Source organism: Sphaerodactylus townsendi, linkage group LG08 (assembly GCF_021028975.2).
Source record: "Sphaerodactylus townsendi isolate TG3544 linkage group LG08, MPM_Stown_v2.3, whole genome shotgun sequence".
NCBI lineage: Eukaryota > Metazoa > Chordata > Lepidosauria > Squamata > Sphaerodactylidae > Sphaerodactylus > Sphaerodactylus townsendi.
Genome location: NC_059432.1, coordinates 61,271,561 through 61,289,169, shown reverse-complemented (window position 1 = coordinate 61,289,169; position 17,609 = coordinate 61,271,561). Strand labels below are relative to the sequence as shown.

At 42.4% G+C, this 17,609-nt stretch overlaps 1 protein-coding gene across 6 annotated transcripts in view; it reads right to left on the bottom strand.

Moving 5' to 3' along the window:
* SH3PXD2A (SH3 and PX domains 2A) overlaps positions 1–17,609 on the bottom strand; it is a 294,236-nt gene that overhangs the window by 132,491 nt on the left and 144,136 nt on the right. The window contains exon 1 of one of the 6 annotated variants that reach the window (XM_048505262.1): positions 17,148–17,187. The exons of 4 other annotated variants lie outside the window; for them this stretch is intronic. In XM_048505262.1, coding sequence (XP_048361219.1) covers positions 17,148–17,149 — 2 coding nt within the window. In that variant the 5' untranslated portion in view covers positions 17,150–17,187. Of the gene's footprint in view, positions 1–17,147; positions 17,188–17,609 lie in introns of those variants that run through there. One more of the 6 variants, XM_048505260.1, reaches the window with a different exon arrangement.

The window sequence follows — 17,609 nt, the reverse complement described above, 5'->3', positions numbered from 1 at the left end:
TTTTATAAACTCATTGGTAGAGGCATCTTGAACAGGACTCCTAAGAAGTCAGTGGAAGAGGTACTGGGAAAAGCCATACAGGTGTTGTTCCACAGAGGATCAGGGGAAAAAATTCCCTAAATAAAATATATCACTACTTTATACTCACAATGTTGTCCATGTTTCATCAAGCAACCTGCCTCTGAAGCCTATACACAAGCCACCACACTTCTTGATATTGAACTCATTTCTGAGATTATTAAACCCATGCTGGGCAGGAGAAAATGCAACTCTATGGTGAGTCTGTTGGTTGGAGCAAGCTACGTAGGAGGTGCTGGTGACCATGGTTACTTTCTACTTTCATCTCCCCTTAGAAGTCCCATCCAGCTCAAGAAAGTTGGTACCCAGGGTGCAGGACTCATGTAGAATCATAGCCTCATGGATCAATGGGCTGCAGTGAGGATGGGGAAAGGAGAAAAACTGCAGTTCCCATACCTTCCACAAGAGGAAGGAAGCATCACTTTTGTCTTCGCTGGAAGCATCCATTCAGAGAAAGCTAGATGCAAGTCCAGGAGAACTTTCAAGGGCAACAACACTATTACTGGTCTCTGGGGTGGTACTGGACTCAAATCTAACTGTTCTACTCCAGACCAACACAGCTGCCCTCAAAACATTCAGAAACTGCCCTCAAAATATTCAGAAATTGGCAGACATTTTGTGATTGGACTTTGTCCCCATGGCAGCTATTCTGTGAGGGTACCCACTTTCCATTTTCACAATTCCAAAAGTGCCTGCTAGAGTTGCCAGCCACCAGGTGGACATGGAGGCCTCCTAGAATTACAGCTGATCTCAAAACTACAAGGTCAGTTCCCCTGAAGGCTGACTTCTTAGGAGGGTAGATTCTGAGGTCCTTCCCCAAACCCTGCCCTCCCCAGGTTCCACCCCCAGATTTTCAAGAATTTCCCAGCCCTGTGTTGGCAATTCTAATGCCCACAGGCTTCATAAGACAACGGATCCCTAGTCTACATGATTCCAAATTGCATGGATATAGGTTCTGTCCCAGTGAACACAATGTTAAAAAAAACAGTGTTCCCTATCATGGGACTAAAGAATATGCATATACAGTTTGTACACATGCCTATGTGAGCACTGATGATGACAAGGCTGACTCAGTTGTGGAAGTGGTACAGGGCTAGTGCACTTGTTTCCATTCTTTGCATACACGTATGCTGTGTGTAAAGTGCTTCCACTGAAAGTGCTGAGTTAAAAGTGGTGTGAGGTACTATGAGGGTACATCCAATGCAACTTTTAACTTTATCAAACTGATGAACAATAAAACCAGATTTTATTCAGTGTGGTGGTTCAAACTAAAAATGCATTTGTTAATTAAAATTTAGAATACTTGAAACATTGCATGATCATATCTAGAACCAGGATCCAAGTGCTCTCCCTAGCCATCCCACCTGCCCAACCTAATGCTATGGAAGAAAACAATTATTTCATTTCCAGAATGACATTAACAGACCATATCATGCTAATGGACTTGTGGCTGTCGCTGGTCTGGTACAGTGTATCTATCCCCACCCCTCATGCTTAGGCCTTGCCTAGAACAGGAAATAATGTGTGTAAGACTGTAGAGTCTTGTTCTACTGTAACATAGTTTATGTGACTTTCTAGTAGCTATGATGTTTTTGGATTGCTGGTCAAAAAGTACATCCTATGATTGATTCAAACTATTTGGTAAAAGAATTAGCTCTCACTGATCCATAACTGTGTTATGGCTGTACTATTTCAGACAGATGCGAGAGGTTCCCATGATTTCCCCTGCAGACGGAATCCTAGTATCTCAGGCTATTTCTGAACAGCCAGAGTAGAGGGGCTGCATCGGCATGAACCACGCCGATGCAAGCCCTGAGGCTGTTCACAGAAACGGCCCCACTGGCTGTGCAGCTGGTGAAGCAGGCTCCGTACGGCCGAACAGCATCCCAAATGGCTTCTTACCTGCTCCTAGCTTCCATCGCTCTGTGGAGACAAGGGGACACGCCCCCATGGCCAGAGTGATGACTGCAGGGGTGGAGGCCAGGAGGCATGTCCCCTGGCCTCCACAGAGTGACGGAAGCCAGAAGGAGTAAGGAGGCATTTGGGGCCGGCGCAGGGACAACACCGCCTTCCACCTGCTGCCATTCACATGGCAGTGGGTAGAAGATGCTGCTTTTGAAAAACCTCACTCCCCGAGCGAGGTTCAAAAGCAGCATTTTTGTGCCACTTGGGCGGCACGAGCACGGCACTACTGCGATGCAGCTGCGCCTGCTGTGTGAACAGCACCCCAGGGAAGGTTTTTTACTGTCCCTAGGGCGCTGTTATTGGGCTGTGCGGAAACAGCCTCAGATAGAAGACTAGGCTAGAATTCTACCAGCATCTGGGGAAGGGCTATGGCATCACAGTAAAACAACTACCTTGGATACTAAAAGTCTGTAGTGGTACAGCCTAGACACAAGTTTACCACTTCAGTGAGACCCAGGCCTTAGATACGTCTTGTGATCATTTCATGTAATTCCAAGAAGTCACAGCCCTGCACAGTAATTCAAACATTCAGGGAATATCTATTAGATGGGGAATGGGGAGGGGGGGGGCGGAATTAGTATATCGTTGAGCAGGAGCCTACATTCCTGTGTAAATGCTTGAGACCTATAAATTACAAACCTCCAGAGCTGAGTCTTGACCTCCTGTGTGCATTCAACTCAGCATTTCAGGCTCCAGGCTGTCCTTCAGACAGTGATTTAGAATGGAAAGGCTTTTTATCTAATTGTGAGACAAAATTCTGTGCTGCTTGCCAGACACTTCTAATGGATGAGGTACACAGCCGGGCCTGCTGCGGGCCATTGCTTTATTTTTCCCCTGGCTGCAGAGCAGTCCCACTCCTCCACTCCACTACTCAGCTTTGCTGAGTTTGCTTTTCATCACATGGTGAATGACCCTCACTTAATGATCTTAGCGGTTTTAGATTTGGCAAATAAATATGTATGATAAGGAACACATACTTGCACACACATTATTTTTTCTCCAAGTGCCATCAGGTTCCTCTTCTAAACAAGCCCCAAGAGTAAACATTGGATTAGAGCCCCACTTCTGGTAATTGCATCTGAACATCAAAAACAGTCATTTAGCTGTACCAGCTGAATAGGTAAGGATTAACCTCAATCTTTGTCCTATTTGACCCAAAGCCAATTTAGAGCATTTTCTCACATGTGGCTTAATATGGCTCTTAGTTCAATCAATTTGTAATGTGAGAATGTCAAAGGTAATTAGTTATGTGAAGAACAATGTCTGGAAATATACAATCTAATATCAGAAGGCTCAAATTAATTGTGACTTCTCTTTCTAGTTGCCATAAATGTATGTGGATTTTAATATTCTAGCTAAATATTGTATATTCCAGCTAAATATTGTATATTCCAGCTAAATATTGTATATTCCAACTAATGCCAATATGTCTCTGTTTTAACTAAAAACATTTTGACTGGACTCCTACGGGCAATTTCCTGGGACTAAGCTTCACTGAAGAACATGGGACTTACTTTGGGATAGGCCTGTTTGGCCTTGCTCTTATAATTTCCTGCTTTAGGTCATAACAGACATTGGTTTGGATCCTACCACTTGGTTCTGTTGGCACCTATCCAATCCTCTGGTGCAAAATGGCTTTCATTGACATAAGATACTCAGCGTTTTGTGTCAGAAGGTGCCATCACCACAGCAATAGGCAGGCACTGACAAAATAAAATTGTGAAACTCAATGCTTTATGAGTTTCAGCAGAGCCTTTACAAGGTAAATGTCTAAGGTTGCTCCTGTTGTTGTGCTGACAAGTATCTCCTGTCACATTTATTTTCTGTCTCCAGCAGGAGGCCTAACCTCACTTTACGCTGTCTGAGTCTATCCTAGCTCTAGGAGTTCCATGCACACAGCCCCCAGTGATTTTTTGAAGCATAATTCTCAGGTATATGGGGACCAGATCTAAGGTAGCCAATCTCCAGCTGTAGTCTGAACATCTCCCAATATTGCAACTGATCTCCAGATTACTTAGATCAGTTACCCTGGGGGGAAAAGCTGCTTCAGAGGGAAGATTCTGTCATTATGCCCTGCTGGGCTCCTTCCCCTCCCCAAATCCCACCTTCCCCAGGCTTCATCCCCAAATCTCCATGAATATTCCAATCCAGAGCAGTCAACCTTAGAGTTATTGTGAACCCACAGGGAAACGGGCTTAAAGCTTGACCCTGCATTGTTTTCCTGACTTTTTCCAAGGCCATGGGGAATCTCTGTTTGCCTCGCTGGGGAAATGTATATATACTGAAAGGTACACATGAATTTTCCTAAGAGGGCAAACATCAGCTCTCTGCCACAGTAGAAGGTTCTTCTCTCCATATGCTGTGGTCTCAATCTGGATTGGGTCCTCCATGCACCTACAAATTAAGTTTCAAAAATCCCTGGGAGATCCAGAACATGGAACAGATCCATAAACAATCTGTTGTTTGTCCTTAGACTCCTTTATGAGGTATAATCTTCCACCCGAATATATTTTGGCCATACCTAACTGTGCGTTATCCCACCCGTTAGATTCTTAGATAGGATTCAGAGATATTTAGCATCTTGGTTTGATTTCACACTGTTGGTCTATTGTATGCACATGGTGAGTTTATTTTCAAATAGATTCTGTGTTGCAAAAAATCAAATGGCAACTAATGCCTCTAGGAAAATAGCTTGTTAGACGGACATTGTAGAAGAAATACTGTTTCTTACACAACTCTTCCCTTGTGTTTTTGGTTATTGTTGTTGTTGAAGGTTTAAATACAGCTTATGGGAGAAGGGCTGATCTGCTTTTAGTGGCATATTTTCCATGGTCTCTTCAAGGACATCACAATAGTTTGCTTTGTGCAGCTAGAGAGACAATATCCACAAAGGGCAGCAGAAACAAGACAATGACCCCTCTCTTTATGCTGGCATGCCTCAAAAACAGGGGGAAGTGGGATACAAACACAAGTTGGCCTGTTCATGAGTGACTTTTCCTTTGCACATCTGCTGAGATAACTAGAGAGAAAAAAGTATTGCCAGAAATGTGAGTAGTAATGAGAAGTAGTATAAAACAAGAAGCAATATGCCTGGCCCTGACTTGATCCCACCCCATCTGAGGGCAGCTGGAGGCCTGATTCACTGATGAGAAGAAAACCGGGAGGAGCCAGACAGTGGTGGGGAGGGATGTGGTCAGAAGCCAAGGCCAAGCTTGGGACTTGGGAAAGACCAGGATGGGAGAACCTAAGAGGCAGCCCTAAGCAGTCAGGGGAAGAAGCAGGGCAGGGAGGCAGACAAGGTTTTCCTTTTCTTTTATAATTTCCCAGGTTGAGAAGGCCAGGTGAGGGCAGGGTCACAGAATCCTATGAAAGGGAAGGCACTATACCCAACTAGAGAGGAAGAAAAGGACTGAGCTCCTAGAAAAACAGAAAGTCAGAGTGAGCCAGTCTAGGGAAGGCTTAGGACCAGGATGTCAGAAGCCTCTTGTCTTCCCAATTCTGAGGCTGGAGTAGCAATTGCCTCCAAATTTCTCTTTCATCTGGGGAAACTAGCAGCCTCACACAATTATTCTTCAGTGCACGAGAAAAGATGGGGAGAAGAGTGAAGTGAGTTTGGAGTGGAGGAGGAACTCCAGATACAATGTGGTATACTGGTTAGAGCATTAGACTGGGATCCAAGAGACCCCTAATTGCCTGTGAAGCTTGCTGGGCCAGTCACAAACTTTAATGTTGAAATGTTGAGAATACTGAAAGTTGCTTTGGGCCCCCAAAGGGTAGACAAGCAGGGTATACAGGAAGTAAATATACAAATATGTGCTCCAAATCCAAAAGTGACCAGAAACCAACATTTTAAGGGCAGGGCTGAAAGGTCACACTTTCCCCTACCTGTACTCTCAACACTTAAAGCACATACCAGAGGTCTTACCAGTTCCCCCGGCCCCTGGGGTGACCCTGAATTTTACCTCCCTATTATTTCCCTTAGCAAACCCAAGGTCTGCCTTCCAGAAAGATTCCATTGTAAGGATCAGTTCAGCATAAGGAACTGAATTCTTAAGACCATGCAGTGCCTATGAAGGATACCGATGCTTCTTAATTCAGAAAGCATTACTTTCAAGAAATACAAGCTGGTTATCAGCTAAAAATTCAATTTTTAAAAGAAAAAACATGTGCAAAGTATTGGAAATGGGGGAGATTTTGTCCCTTGATGTCAGTTTTCAGAAGTAGCTGTTAATTTGCCCATTCAGGAACTGACAGAAAGAAGTTGTTTATATTCTTACATTGCCTTAATGAACACAATTGAATTGTCAGCAGAAAAATCATCACCACTAAAGCTTTCCTTTAGCCAGCAGTGACTGGCATGACTGCAAGGCAGCCTTTATAAGACAGTCACCAATTGGGCTGATGCAGCCTGCTGGAACTCTTCAAGCCGTTGGGAGAAATGCTGCCCAACAGCTGGTTTCTATCTTCCGTGCTTTGGCCCACATCACGTCTCTGAAAAAAAAAAATCTTTTGCAGCCTCGGCAAGAGCTACACCGAGAACATATCGACAAGAATACGGACTGAAAGCAAAACTGCAGAGCAATCAGGCACTCCAATGAGCTGCTTGTAAATCTACTAAAATGTGGCATGTTTCCACGATAAACAACACACTATGGTTCTCACTCTGTTCCCAGATCATCTGTTGGAAGGCCAGCTCTGTGGTGAATGTGCCGTGAGAAAACAAAGCTAAAGCTGATGCTCCCCCTGTCGGAGATAATGTTTTTGTACAGTTTAACAATCCTTAATTTCAGACACTGAGGCAAAGCCAACTCAGGTCACCAGATTTCGACGAAAGTGGGGTGAGATAAATTTAAAGCACATGGGAGAAAAGTCCTGACACCCCCACCCCAATTTCTGCTTTTCCTTACAACAACTTCAATCAGTTGTGTTTTTTTTCCCCTCAGGAGGAAACAAAGCATCACTGAATAAAGTTCAGTTTCAAGGAGAGAATCTCTGGACTGGAGGATAGAGAAGGGCAAGGAAGATGATTGAAGGATTGGAGCACCTTCCTTATCAGGAGAGACTGCAGCGTTTGGGACTCTTTAGTTTGGAGAGGAGATGTCTGAGAGGGGATATGATTGAAGTCTATAAAATTATGCATGGGGTAGAAAATGCTGACAGAGAGAACTTTTTCTCTCTTTCTCACAATACTAGAACCAGGGGGCATGCGTTGAAAACGCTGGGGGGAAGAATAAGGACTAATAAAAGGACATTTCTTCACGCAACGTGTGATTGGTTTTTGGAATATGCTGCCACAGGAGATGGTGATGGCCACTCACCTGGATAGCTTTAAAAGAGGCTTGGACAGAATGGAGGAGAAGTCGATCTATGGTTACTAAGCTTGATCCTCCTTGATCTGAGATTGCAAATGCCTTAACGGACCAGATGCTCGGGAGCAGCAGCAGCAGAAGGCCACTGCTTTCACATCCTGCATGTGAGCTCCCAAAGGCATCTGGTGGGCCACTGCGAGTAGCAGAGTGCTGGACTAGATAGACTCTGGTCTGATCCAGCAAAGCTCTTTCTTATGTTCTTATAGAGGAAAAAATCAGGAAAATGAACTGGGCATTTTTTTCTGAGTTCTCAATTTTTCTGATAAAAAATAGAAGATTTGGGGGGAACATTATAAAAAAAACCCCTATAAATGTTTTATTTATTTCCACCTAATCATGGCCCACAAGGTAGTGAATGTAAAAATATTACAACATTTATACAATTAAAATACTGGTAAAAATATAAAATTCAACTAAAACCACTTATACAAAAGGACCAATAAGGGGATATTACAGACAACACACCAATAGAGAGAGACAGACAAATCTCCCTAGGGAAAGAGTTCCAAAATATTGGTGCCATGACAGAGAAGGACCTTCCTCTGGTAAGCACCTGTCTAGTTTCAGATGGCAGGGCCAGTGAAGCAGGGCTTCAGAGGATGACCAGAGAGAGTGGGTGAGTCCATATCCTAGAAAGTGATTTTTAAGGTATGTTGGTCTGAGGCGTTATAGGACTTTGAAGGTACACTTCTGTGTTTTTAAAAACACAGAAGACAACAAAAATGGTAATGTATAATTATTGATGCCAATTTCTCATTCAAGTGCTTTTAAAAACAGATATACATAACCGGAGTCATGACAAAACAAGTATTCTCCTGATTACATTACACAGTAACAATAGACAGATGTCAAGTAACTTACAGGGAAGTGGGAGGCATCAGCCAAATAGGTTTTACAAGTACTGATTTTGCAACAGGTTCATCCACACTAAAGGCTATGACTTCTGGATGATTCAACATACAATCCCTCCCAGTATCCACACTGTTCCACTCACATACCTAATATTGTGGCAGATTCAAATAACATGCTTGCTTTCTGCAAGTGGTGATGATTTTTCTAAATGATTGAACCTACTTGCCAATACAATCTGAATTAGCAGAGTCCAAGAAATTGTTGACAATTGTATTGATTGTAAATACTTGTTCTAAAGATACTATATATTATAGTCAACTACAATCCAATTTATATTGTGTGCTGCTTGAGGAGATATTTGAGTATAAAGTTGACATGTCTATACTTTCTTCCTCATGTCATCCAGAACCAAGTTAGACTCCTTCAGGCCTTTTGTGGCAATATCTAACTTTAGATTCTGACCTCTTTCCCTTCATATGAGGAGACAACAAATAAGCATACAGATTCTTCTTGCTATACATCCATTCCAAAGAGAAGTCAAGTACCTATGAGGGAATTACCCATTGATTGAGGCAAAAAAGTTCCCTGCAGTTTTATCCATTCTCTTGGTTATAGCAAAGTTTAGGCTACTTTGTGATTCTATCCCAACACGTTAAGCTGATTTTATGACCTGTCCTTGAAGACTTGTGGCAGTCAGTAAGTCTATAAAAGTATCTGCTAAGCATTTCCCCGCTCCTCCCGCTCCCCCCGCCCCCATTTTGATGATACATCTGTTGTGGTATAGGAATGCTTTATGCTGCCAGTTCACTTTGGGTAACCCTGGCCACAGTACAGTCATCCTGGGCCAGGCAGACAGGTGACCAATAAGGTCTTTCCTCAAGGACTGTGCATGCCAGTGACGAGAACTTCAAGGAAATGTAAAAGAAAACATGATCTGCCATAGTTTGGCCAGGTCAAGATAGCTCCCTCGGGACCACCAGTAAGATGAATTCCTGAAGTACCCAGACAAAGAATGGGCCTCAGAACCATTACAAGTGTCAGATACTGTAACATGACCTATTCTAGCTCAGGGGGTTTATTGTGGTGGGGTCATCCTTCAATTCTTTTCTCCAGCCAGAGGCTTGGATGCTCATGTTGAGTCTCCCAAGTCAGGTTCTAACATCAAATTTGGCACATATCATGAAGGCCTTATGAAAAAGGATCCTTTGCAGACATGTTAAGTAGATAACAGGATGTATCTGCCAACAGGTGATACCTAGCAGGCCTCAGAACTTGAAAAATCATAAATATGGGATAATTAAACTACACATCAAGGTGTTAATCAGAGTCTAGAAACTGGGAAGACTTTGTTCAAAGAGAATTCTTGGTTTCCTGTTAAATGCAAGGATATTAAAGAGAGATGTTCAAAATGAGGAGACAGGTGGGAATGTAACACCTACTAAGATATAACATGTGTAAAATATGTTTGGAATAACAGTTAGAGCAAAATGTTAATAAGAAATAATCATATTTGCTTACAGCAATTATTATTTCAGGTTTGCCAGCACTCCTGATCTGTACAAGATTCTCATTATGCATTTACAAGAAAGGGCAAATGCCACCTGCCTCATTATTAACAGACATTAGAAGAAAAGATTTTGCTCAGTTTAGCACATATACTCATCTATGTAGAATACCAGGTTGTATTTGCTCCATATTTACCTCTGTTTTGCTGAATTCTTGGAAGCTTGGAAAGACCAATGGACCAGACCTTAAAGAACAGCTCCACTGCCAGCCACTCTTTCCTGCCCCCAGTCTCCCCCACTTGTACGGAAACCCATAGAATCGTGATGAAACTCAACCTATCCATTCCCATCCAGAGCATATTAGTGAGCTCTATTTGCCATAATTCTTCCTGGGTTTACTATTCTTTCAACCTGTAATTAAGATAGCAAGGGGGCTGTCAATGATTAATAGAAGGAATAAGAACACAGCAACATTCCATCCCCCGTCGCTTATAAGCAGCATTCTTTCCTATTTCTTAAGCTTGAATAGTAAAATACACAACTGAAGATATCCTGTACTACACTGTTTGCCCACATGGGGGAGATAGAGACCAAAAAGAATCCAATATGTAAACTATACAGTTTAGGCATCAGACAATTTAATATTTAACTTTGCAAGGTAATAACTGTAACAAAGTGCCTCCTAGTGGTGACTGTACCTTTAACTCAGCCTTCTAGCCAGATCAAAAAGCACTGTTGCCTCACTGATTACACAGTGAGCTGGATGCATGACTCACATCTACTTGCCAACTTGTGAGATAATGGAAGTCAGCATGTGCAGGCTAAAAGCAGTCTAACAAAACCATCCTAACCAGAGTTACATTCTTGTAAGATTTCAATGGGCTTGGAAAGGTAAGCTCTACTGAGCAGAATGAGGCTAGCTTCTGAGAAGACCTGTTCATCCGGAAATATATCTAAAGACAGAGCCTGAATGCAAAAGAGGTTAGTAGCATGAGTCCCCTATTCCTATCAGTCCCCACAATAGCTAACCTTTGTCCCTGTTCTTCTACATGGGGGCATCTGGAATTTCATGCAGCAACAACTTCTGCATACTATTCCCTCCATCCTGGGAATAAAATCTCCAAACTTCAATTTGTCCCTCAAGCCCTGAACAAGGTGGTTCTCAACATAAAGGTGTCAAGCCCAACATCAAGTCATTACCTGATAACCATCTGGCACAAGGGCTCCACTGAGGTATGCCTGAGAGATGTGTGACATATATGTAGATGTAGAACAGGGGTAGGGAACCTGCGGCTCTCCAGATGTTCAGGAACTAAAATTCCCATTAGCCCCTACCAGCATGGCCAATTGGCCATGCTGACAGAGGCTGATGGGAATTGTAGTTCCTGAACATCTGGAGAGCCACAGGTTCCCTACCCCTGATGTAGATGTAAACCTGTGTAAATAAAGATGTCTTGTCTACAGTGCTGATTTTTTGCTTTCAATTGCTTTGCATTCAATTACAGTTCTGTAGACTTGGTGGGTGGTATCAGATCAAAGGACCACTGAAAGACTGTACTTTCTGAGACTGTACTTTCTGAGACTGTACTTTCTGAGACTTTTAAGGAAGCAACAACTGGATGGAAAACTTCTGGTGTCCTTTTACCGCTGGTGTCCTTTTACTTCTGGTGTCCTTTTACCGCTGTGCTATAGAGAGTGTCCTAACCTACTGCATCTGTGTATGGTTCTCCAGTTGCACAGTGGCGCATAGGAAGGCGCTCCAAAGGGTGATCACTACTGCACAAAGGATTATCGGCTGCCCTCTTCCCTCCTTGGAAGAAATCTATAATTCCTGAAGCCTAAATAAAGCCCAAAATATTCTGAGGGACCCGTCTCATCCAGCACACTCTCTTTTTAAACTGTTACCATCTGGCAGACGATACAGGGCCCTCAGAACTAGGACAAAGAGGCTTAGAGACAGCTTCTACTCTAGAGCTGTGGCTATGCTAAACTCCTCTGCTTCATATTGATGTATTTGGGGCTGTGTAGGGATGGGTGGAAGAAGGGGAAAGTGAGGATGATGTATGAGTCTGAAATTGTGTGCATCGAGGAATGCTGCTGTAAATTTCGTTGTGCGTGCACAATGACAATAAAAATGCTTATGCTTATGCTTATGAAGAACCACTGACCAAAAAAACAACAAGAGACCACTGTAATATTCCACGTACATCAAAATGGGACTCATCTTGGTTTTTATTTGTTTGTAGTCAAGCTGCAGCTGACTTACAGTGTAGGGTTCTCAAGGCAAGAGGCATTCAGAGGTGGTTTGCCCTTACCTTCCTCAGTGTAGTAACTTCCTTGGCAGTCTCCCATTCACATATGAACTAGGGCCAACCTTGTTCAGCTTCTGAAATCTGACAAGATCAGGCTTGCCTGGGATATCCAGGTCAGGGCAAATAAGAGTTATTCAAGTTACATGAGGAGTGCTTACACACACACACACACACACACACACACACACACACACACACACACACACACACACACACACACACACACACACACACACACACACACACACACAAGGATATGGCCTACAGAGTGTTGGCGTAGTATACTTTCTCACACTTGTTGAATCTACATCAAAAACCCTTGGTGGGAATATCTAAAAGCAAATCACGGTAGAAAGAGCTTCATCTTCTCAGACTGATTTTAGCACAGATAAGCAGGTGATGCTTATATTCTACTTTAAGGTTTAACAAAAAATCACAATCGTGACATGCAACTCTAATGAAGCAAATGAACTCTCCCCATCACACTTTCTAATCACAGAAAAGAAACTAGAGCACATAAAAATGAGGAACAAAGCATGACAAAATCTCCAGAAATCCTAGACTTTCCAGAAATAATTATTCCAGAAACATCATAGTGGCAAACACAGTATGAATACTTAAATCCTATTCATGTAAGATGCCACAGGACTACCAGTTTTTTCTTGGGTGGTGGCAGCTGGTACAACAGATGAATGAACCCTTCTGGAATTGAATAGTACTTCAGCAACTATGTGTCTCAGTCTGAACTTGCCTCTCCCTTATGCACCCATAACATCAGCAGCAGAGATTTCTGGGAAAGTTTGGGCAAGGGGAAGCATCAAGGTCCAGAGGCCGGGCAAGAGGATTTTCAAACTTTATCAGTGGCACTGAAGCACATATTGCTAACAGCATGGGCAAGGTAAGGCAACATCACATCTAAGCACAGAGAAACAGGACTTTACCTCTAAAGTACTAGAATTGCTTAGGAGAGATTCCTGTTTGGAAATGGCCTTTGCTGAAGAAAGATGGTTATCCTTCAATAGGAATGGGAGAAGTAAGCAAGCCACAGTTTCTACCTTGCTTCCTCTTTCAATACTAGCAGTCATCACCTGGAAGGTTTTGCCTACAACTTGCCAGCAAGGTTTTTTGACTGAGAAAATTTGGAAAAACCCTGGGTGTTGCGATGCACATGAATGGCAAAATACTTGGCATCAAGTGGATTAATCACACTATCAGTCCCTTGTAACTTAAGGAAGTACAGTAAAAAAAGTCCCATGTTTCAGTTACAGTTACATATGTAGTTCCTTGGTGGTTGATCAGATGCTTCAATATTGTCTCCTTCCTGTTTCATGCAAGTCTGATCCTGCTGAACTTGCTGCAGTGTGTTGACACACCCAGTTCTCACCACAATCAATTTGACAACCATAATTCCATTTATGTTGTTTAATTTGGTCAATTCCAGTTTTGTTTAATTAATATTTTTTAACTATTTTAGGCACACTGAAAATTTTAACTTTAAATCAGTTCAGGATGTTTTGACACAGTAGGCCTAGGAGTTTGATTTGTGTAAATCTACAAACATGCACTTAGTTTTCAGACCTGATGGATAACATGTGAATAAATTGCTGGTGCCCAGAATAAATCCTAGTACTAGTGGAACAGAGTTTGCAGCAATTAGTCTTTGGGATGTCTTCAGAGAGCACAAATCAGAAAGTTTAACATGGATATATAGTGACTATGTAATAGCTTCTAAGATTACCATATTCTATAACCTCTGAATCTCTTGGGTCCGGAATTCATAGCAATCTGCTTCCACCCACCCACCCCCCTTGTTTTTAGCAAAGCTTCAAACCTTTCAAACAATCTTTCTTCTTAAAGTTATCTTAGATAGAATAGGAATGGGGTATAAGCTTAACTAGGATTGATTTCTGTGGGGTATGCCAGCGTTCTGTGTATCTATTTAATGTTTTGTTCAATCAGCTCTAGAGTTTAAGAAGTTTTAATTAATACAGTGACTGTTTATTGGCTAGGAAATACAGGGCTTCAGCTTAAATGAGGAATAAACAAATATACGAACTTCAACATCTTCCTTAGAGATTGAGAGTTGTGTCCTGCAAAGATTGAACACCGTAAGGGAACACATAACCATCAACCAGCACTGTAACTTATTCAGTGTGCACTGAATAAAAGCTGAGCCTGAAAAACCACGAAGAGCTACTTTTTAGCCTGCATATCTGTTTCAAACTACAATGCATCCATGAGACTACAACAACCTGGATTATTTTTCTAAAACAACAACTACTGATTCATACTGGGAAAAAAACATGGAACTGGTTCCTGAGAACTATCTCTGTAACTTGCATGTCATTTTCGTTTCTGTGTGGTTTTACTTTTCTTTAAGAACATTTTTGAGCTTTGCCCAAGATGATTCAAGAGCTCGGCTGAAAATCCACGAGGACCTCTACTGTTTAACTTGATAATAAACAGGAGTCATATGTTACCTTAAAATTAGTAAGCTTTTATTCTAACATAAGTTTTGAACCCTATAGCCAGTGGTGGGATTCAAATAATTTAACAACCGGTTCCGGTGGTAGGATTCAAATAATTTAACAACTGGTTGTTTACAAGGACCATTTTAACAACCGGTTCTGCCCAAGTGGTGCAAACCTGCTGAATCCCACCACTGCCTATAGCTGATTTCATAAAAACCATGGAAGCTGATGTGAGAATAAGAACTTGTTAGTCTTTATGGGGTCACAAGATTCTTGTTGCTACAACAGATTAGCATGGCTACTCTTAACTTGATGTTGCCTTTAAATTGGTTGGAAGGGGAAGAGAAAGACTGCTATGATTAGTACCATTAAATTATAATTATAATTTAATTATTAAATTATAATTATAAAAATAATTAAATTATTAAATTATAATTATAATTTAATAGGAGTGATTAGACTTTATTTCAGATAGGGACTGCAGGTTGAGGCATATATGTATAAAACATATCTTTATGTATATATATTATTCCTCAAAAGATGAGATAGGGAAGTTAAAGATTGAAGGGCAACCTTGCATGTACATGCATGATGTTTTGGAAAAAAACGAAGTTGCACTTACCTATAACTGCTGTTCATTGAGGGTCTTCTGGACAGGCACACATGGGTAACTGTGCAGGCTGACCATGGAGACCTGACCAGAAGGTTTCTATCAGTTTTCGAGCACTGGGAGTGTTTTCCTCCCTCCCATCTGGAGCCAGCAGCTGGTTGGTTTCCTGACCAAATGGTTATGTCAGGGGTCTTCAAACTATGGCCCTCCAGATGTTCACAGACTACAATTCCCATGAGCCCTACCACTTGGCCATGCTGGCAGGGTCTGATGGGAATTGTAGTCCATGAACATCTGGAGGGCCATAGTTTGAAGACTCCTGGGTTATGTAAAAGGAGATGGGGAGAGTACACTTCCCTCAGTCCTCCCTTTGCCCCCCTGTAGCAGAGCACCAGTAGAAAACAAAGTAGCCAACAGCAGGGCAAGGAGGGAGGGATGCTTGCTTGCACAGAAGACACTCAATGAACAACATTATAGGTAAGTGCAACTTTGTGTTCCTTGTCATGTCTTCAGTGAAGTCCCATATGGAAGAGTAGCAAGCTCACTTACTATGGAGTCAAGTCTGGGCTTGTCAACAAATTAGTAATTGTAATACTGCTCTCCCAATAGCTGCATCTTGCCTGGAGTCCACATCGATAGAGTAATGTCAGAGGAACATGGACAAAACAGACCAGGTTGCCACCTTACAGATGTCACAATGGTCGACCCAATGGCGTACCATACCAAAACAGTATCTGGGGTTTGTCACCCCACCAAATCCCCAGCCGAACTCCCCCCTGACTTGACAAAACAACAACAAAAACCTTTCCCCCATCCTCCAAGTGGTGCCAGGACCAGTGACATACTGGGGGTGGGGACAGGGACAGGGAAGGAGCACACGTTCACTGGCCTTGTCCCCACCCCCAGAGCATTGCCAGCCATGGTACTGCTTGCAGAGATGGAGGTAATGTAGCTGCATTTTAAGATTCAGCTAGCTTTCCTCTGTCCCTCTGAGTGGCACCGTGACTGGCAATACACTGGGGGTGGGAGGCTTCTGGTCAGATCTCCGTAGCTGGCCTGCACCTGTGCAGTCCTCATGTGGAACTTCACAGAAGACCCAGCAATGACTGATGCATTCAGACATGTTAACCAACATTAAGCCTAGATTCTTTCTGGTCTTTTTGTTTTCTTTCTGGTCTTACATCTTATTACTTTCTCCTTCCCCTGTCGTTTTGCTTGCAGAAATCTTGGTTAGAAACTGTCCCCTACTGATGATGTACAAAACAAGTGTGCAGCTTAACTAGATTAAATCCACCACCCCTCACCCAAAGTAAGCCTGGATTAAACTTTGATTTAGAATCCTGATTTGGTAAGTAAAACTTCCAGTCGACCCATGTACCTGAATGAGTGATGCATGCAGGTCTGGCAACAAACTAGGCTTTTGCACATCCTGGCTTAATGCCTCTTTAAAGTAACATCTAAACTTGGCAACCCATAAAATATTTAAACCGTTATCATTCCATTCACATGTATTATTTGTCACAGGCTGTTTTTAGGAACAAGTCTAGCAAGTAACTTGCCTGGAAGTCTGTCACTTGCCTCAGGTTAAGAACTTGCTTCAGGACTGGAAGTGTGAAGGCTAAGTACTTTAGCAGGCAAAATCAATGATAACTGGGTGCAAAATCCCAGACATCTGAAATCCTAAATCATTATTGAAAAATAACACTTTTGAATGCTGAACATGATTCCATAATAGTGAAAATGGATTCCTTGTTTATCACCAGTTTTTCTTTAAAGCACAAATCATGACTACAAAATGGAAGAGAAAGCTACACTGGGAATAGAAAAAGAAGGCTCAGAATCTAATTAAGTATGATGATAAAAGTGGTCCCACTCACCTCCTACTCAGCCCTTCAGAAGAAAAAATGTTCAGATCTGTTCACAACCAACTAATATACAAAAGTTGGAGTGAAGGACAAACTAAGCATCACAACAGATTTACTTACATGAGGATCAGTGCATGGAGATGTCTCTTGCTCAAGGAGCAGACAGAAAGTACTCTGCTGTTCAAGCTATGCAAAACACACAAAGCAGCTATTTGTATTTGTTCCAAGTTATTGGTAGGTGGGCCATGCATCCCAGCACACAGAGAACAAAGCACATATGCAGCATCTCTTATTCCCACCCACTTGTGGTACTCAGAATGCTGCAGGACAAATTTGCATACGACACAATATGGAACTGGAGCCAGTGGATAACAGCTGGAGAGTGCGGCCGAATATAAAGGGTTTGGTAAGTTTTAAATTATCAGGAAGAGAAGCCACACAAGCAGTAAAGGAAAACAGACAACATTGGGGTCTGAGGGAGAACTGCAGTTAGTGAAGGAAGATGGTTCCAAACACACTACTGACCCCCCCCCCCCCACACACACACCAAAGGAAAGTTCACTGGAAGAGGTCTCAACTGAA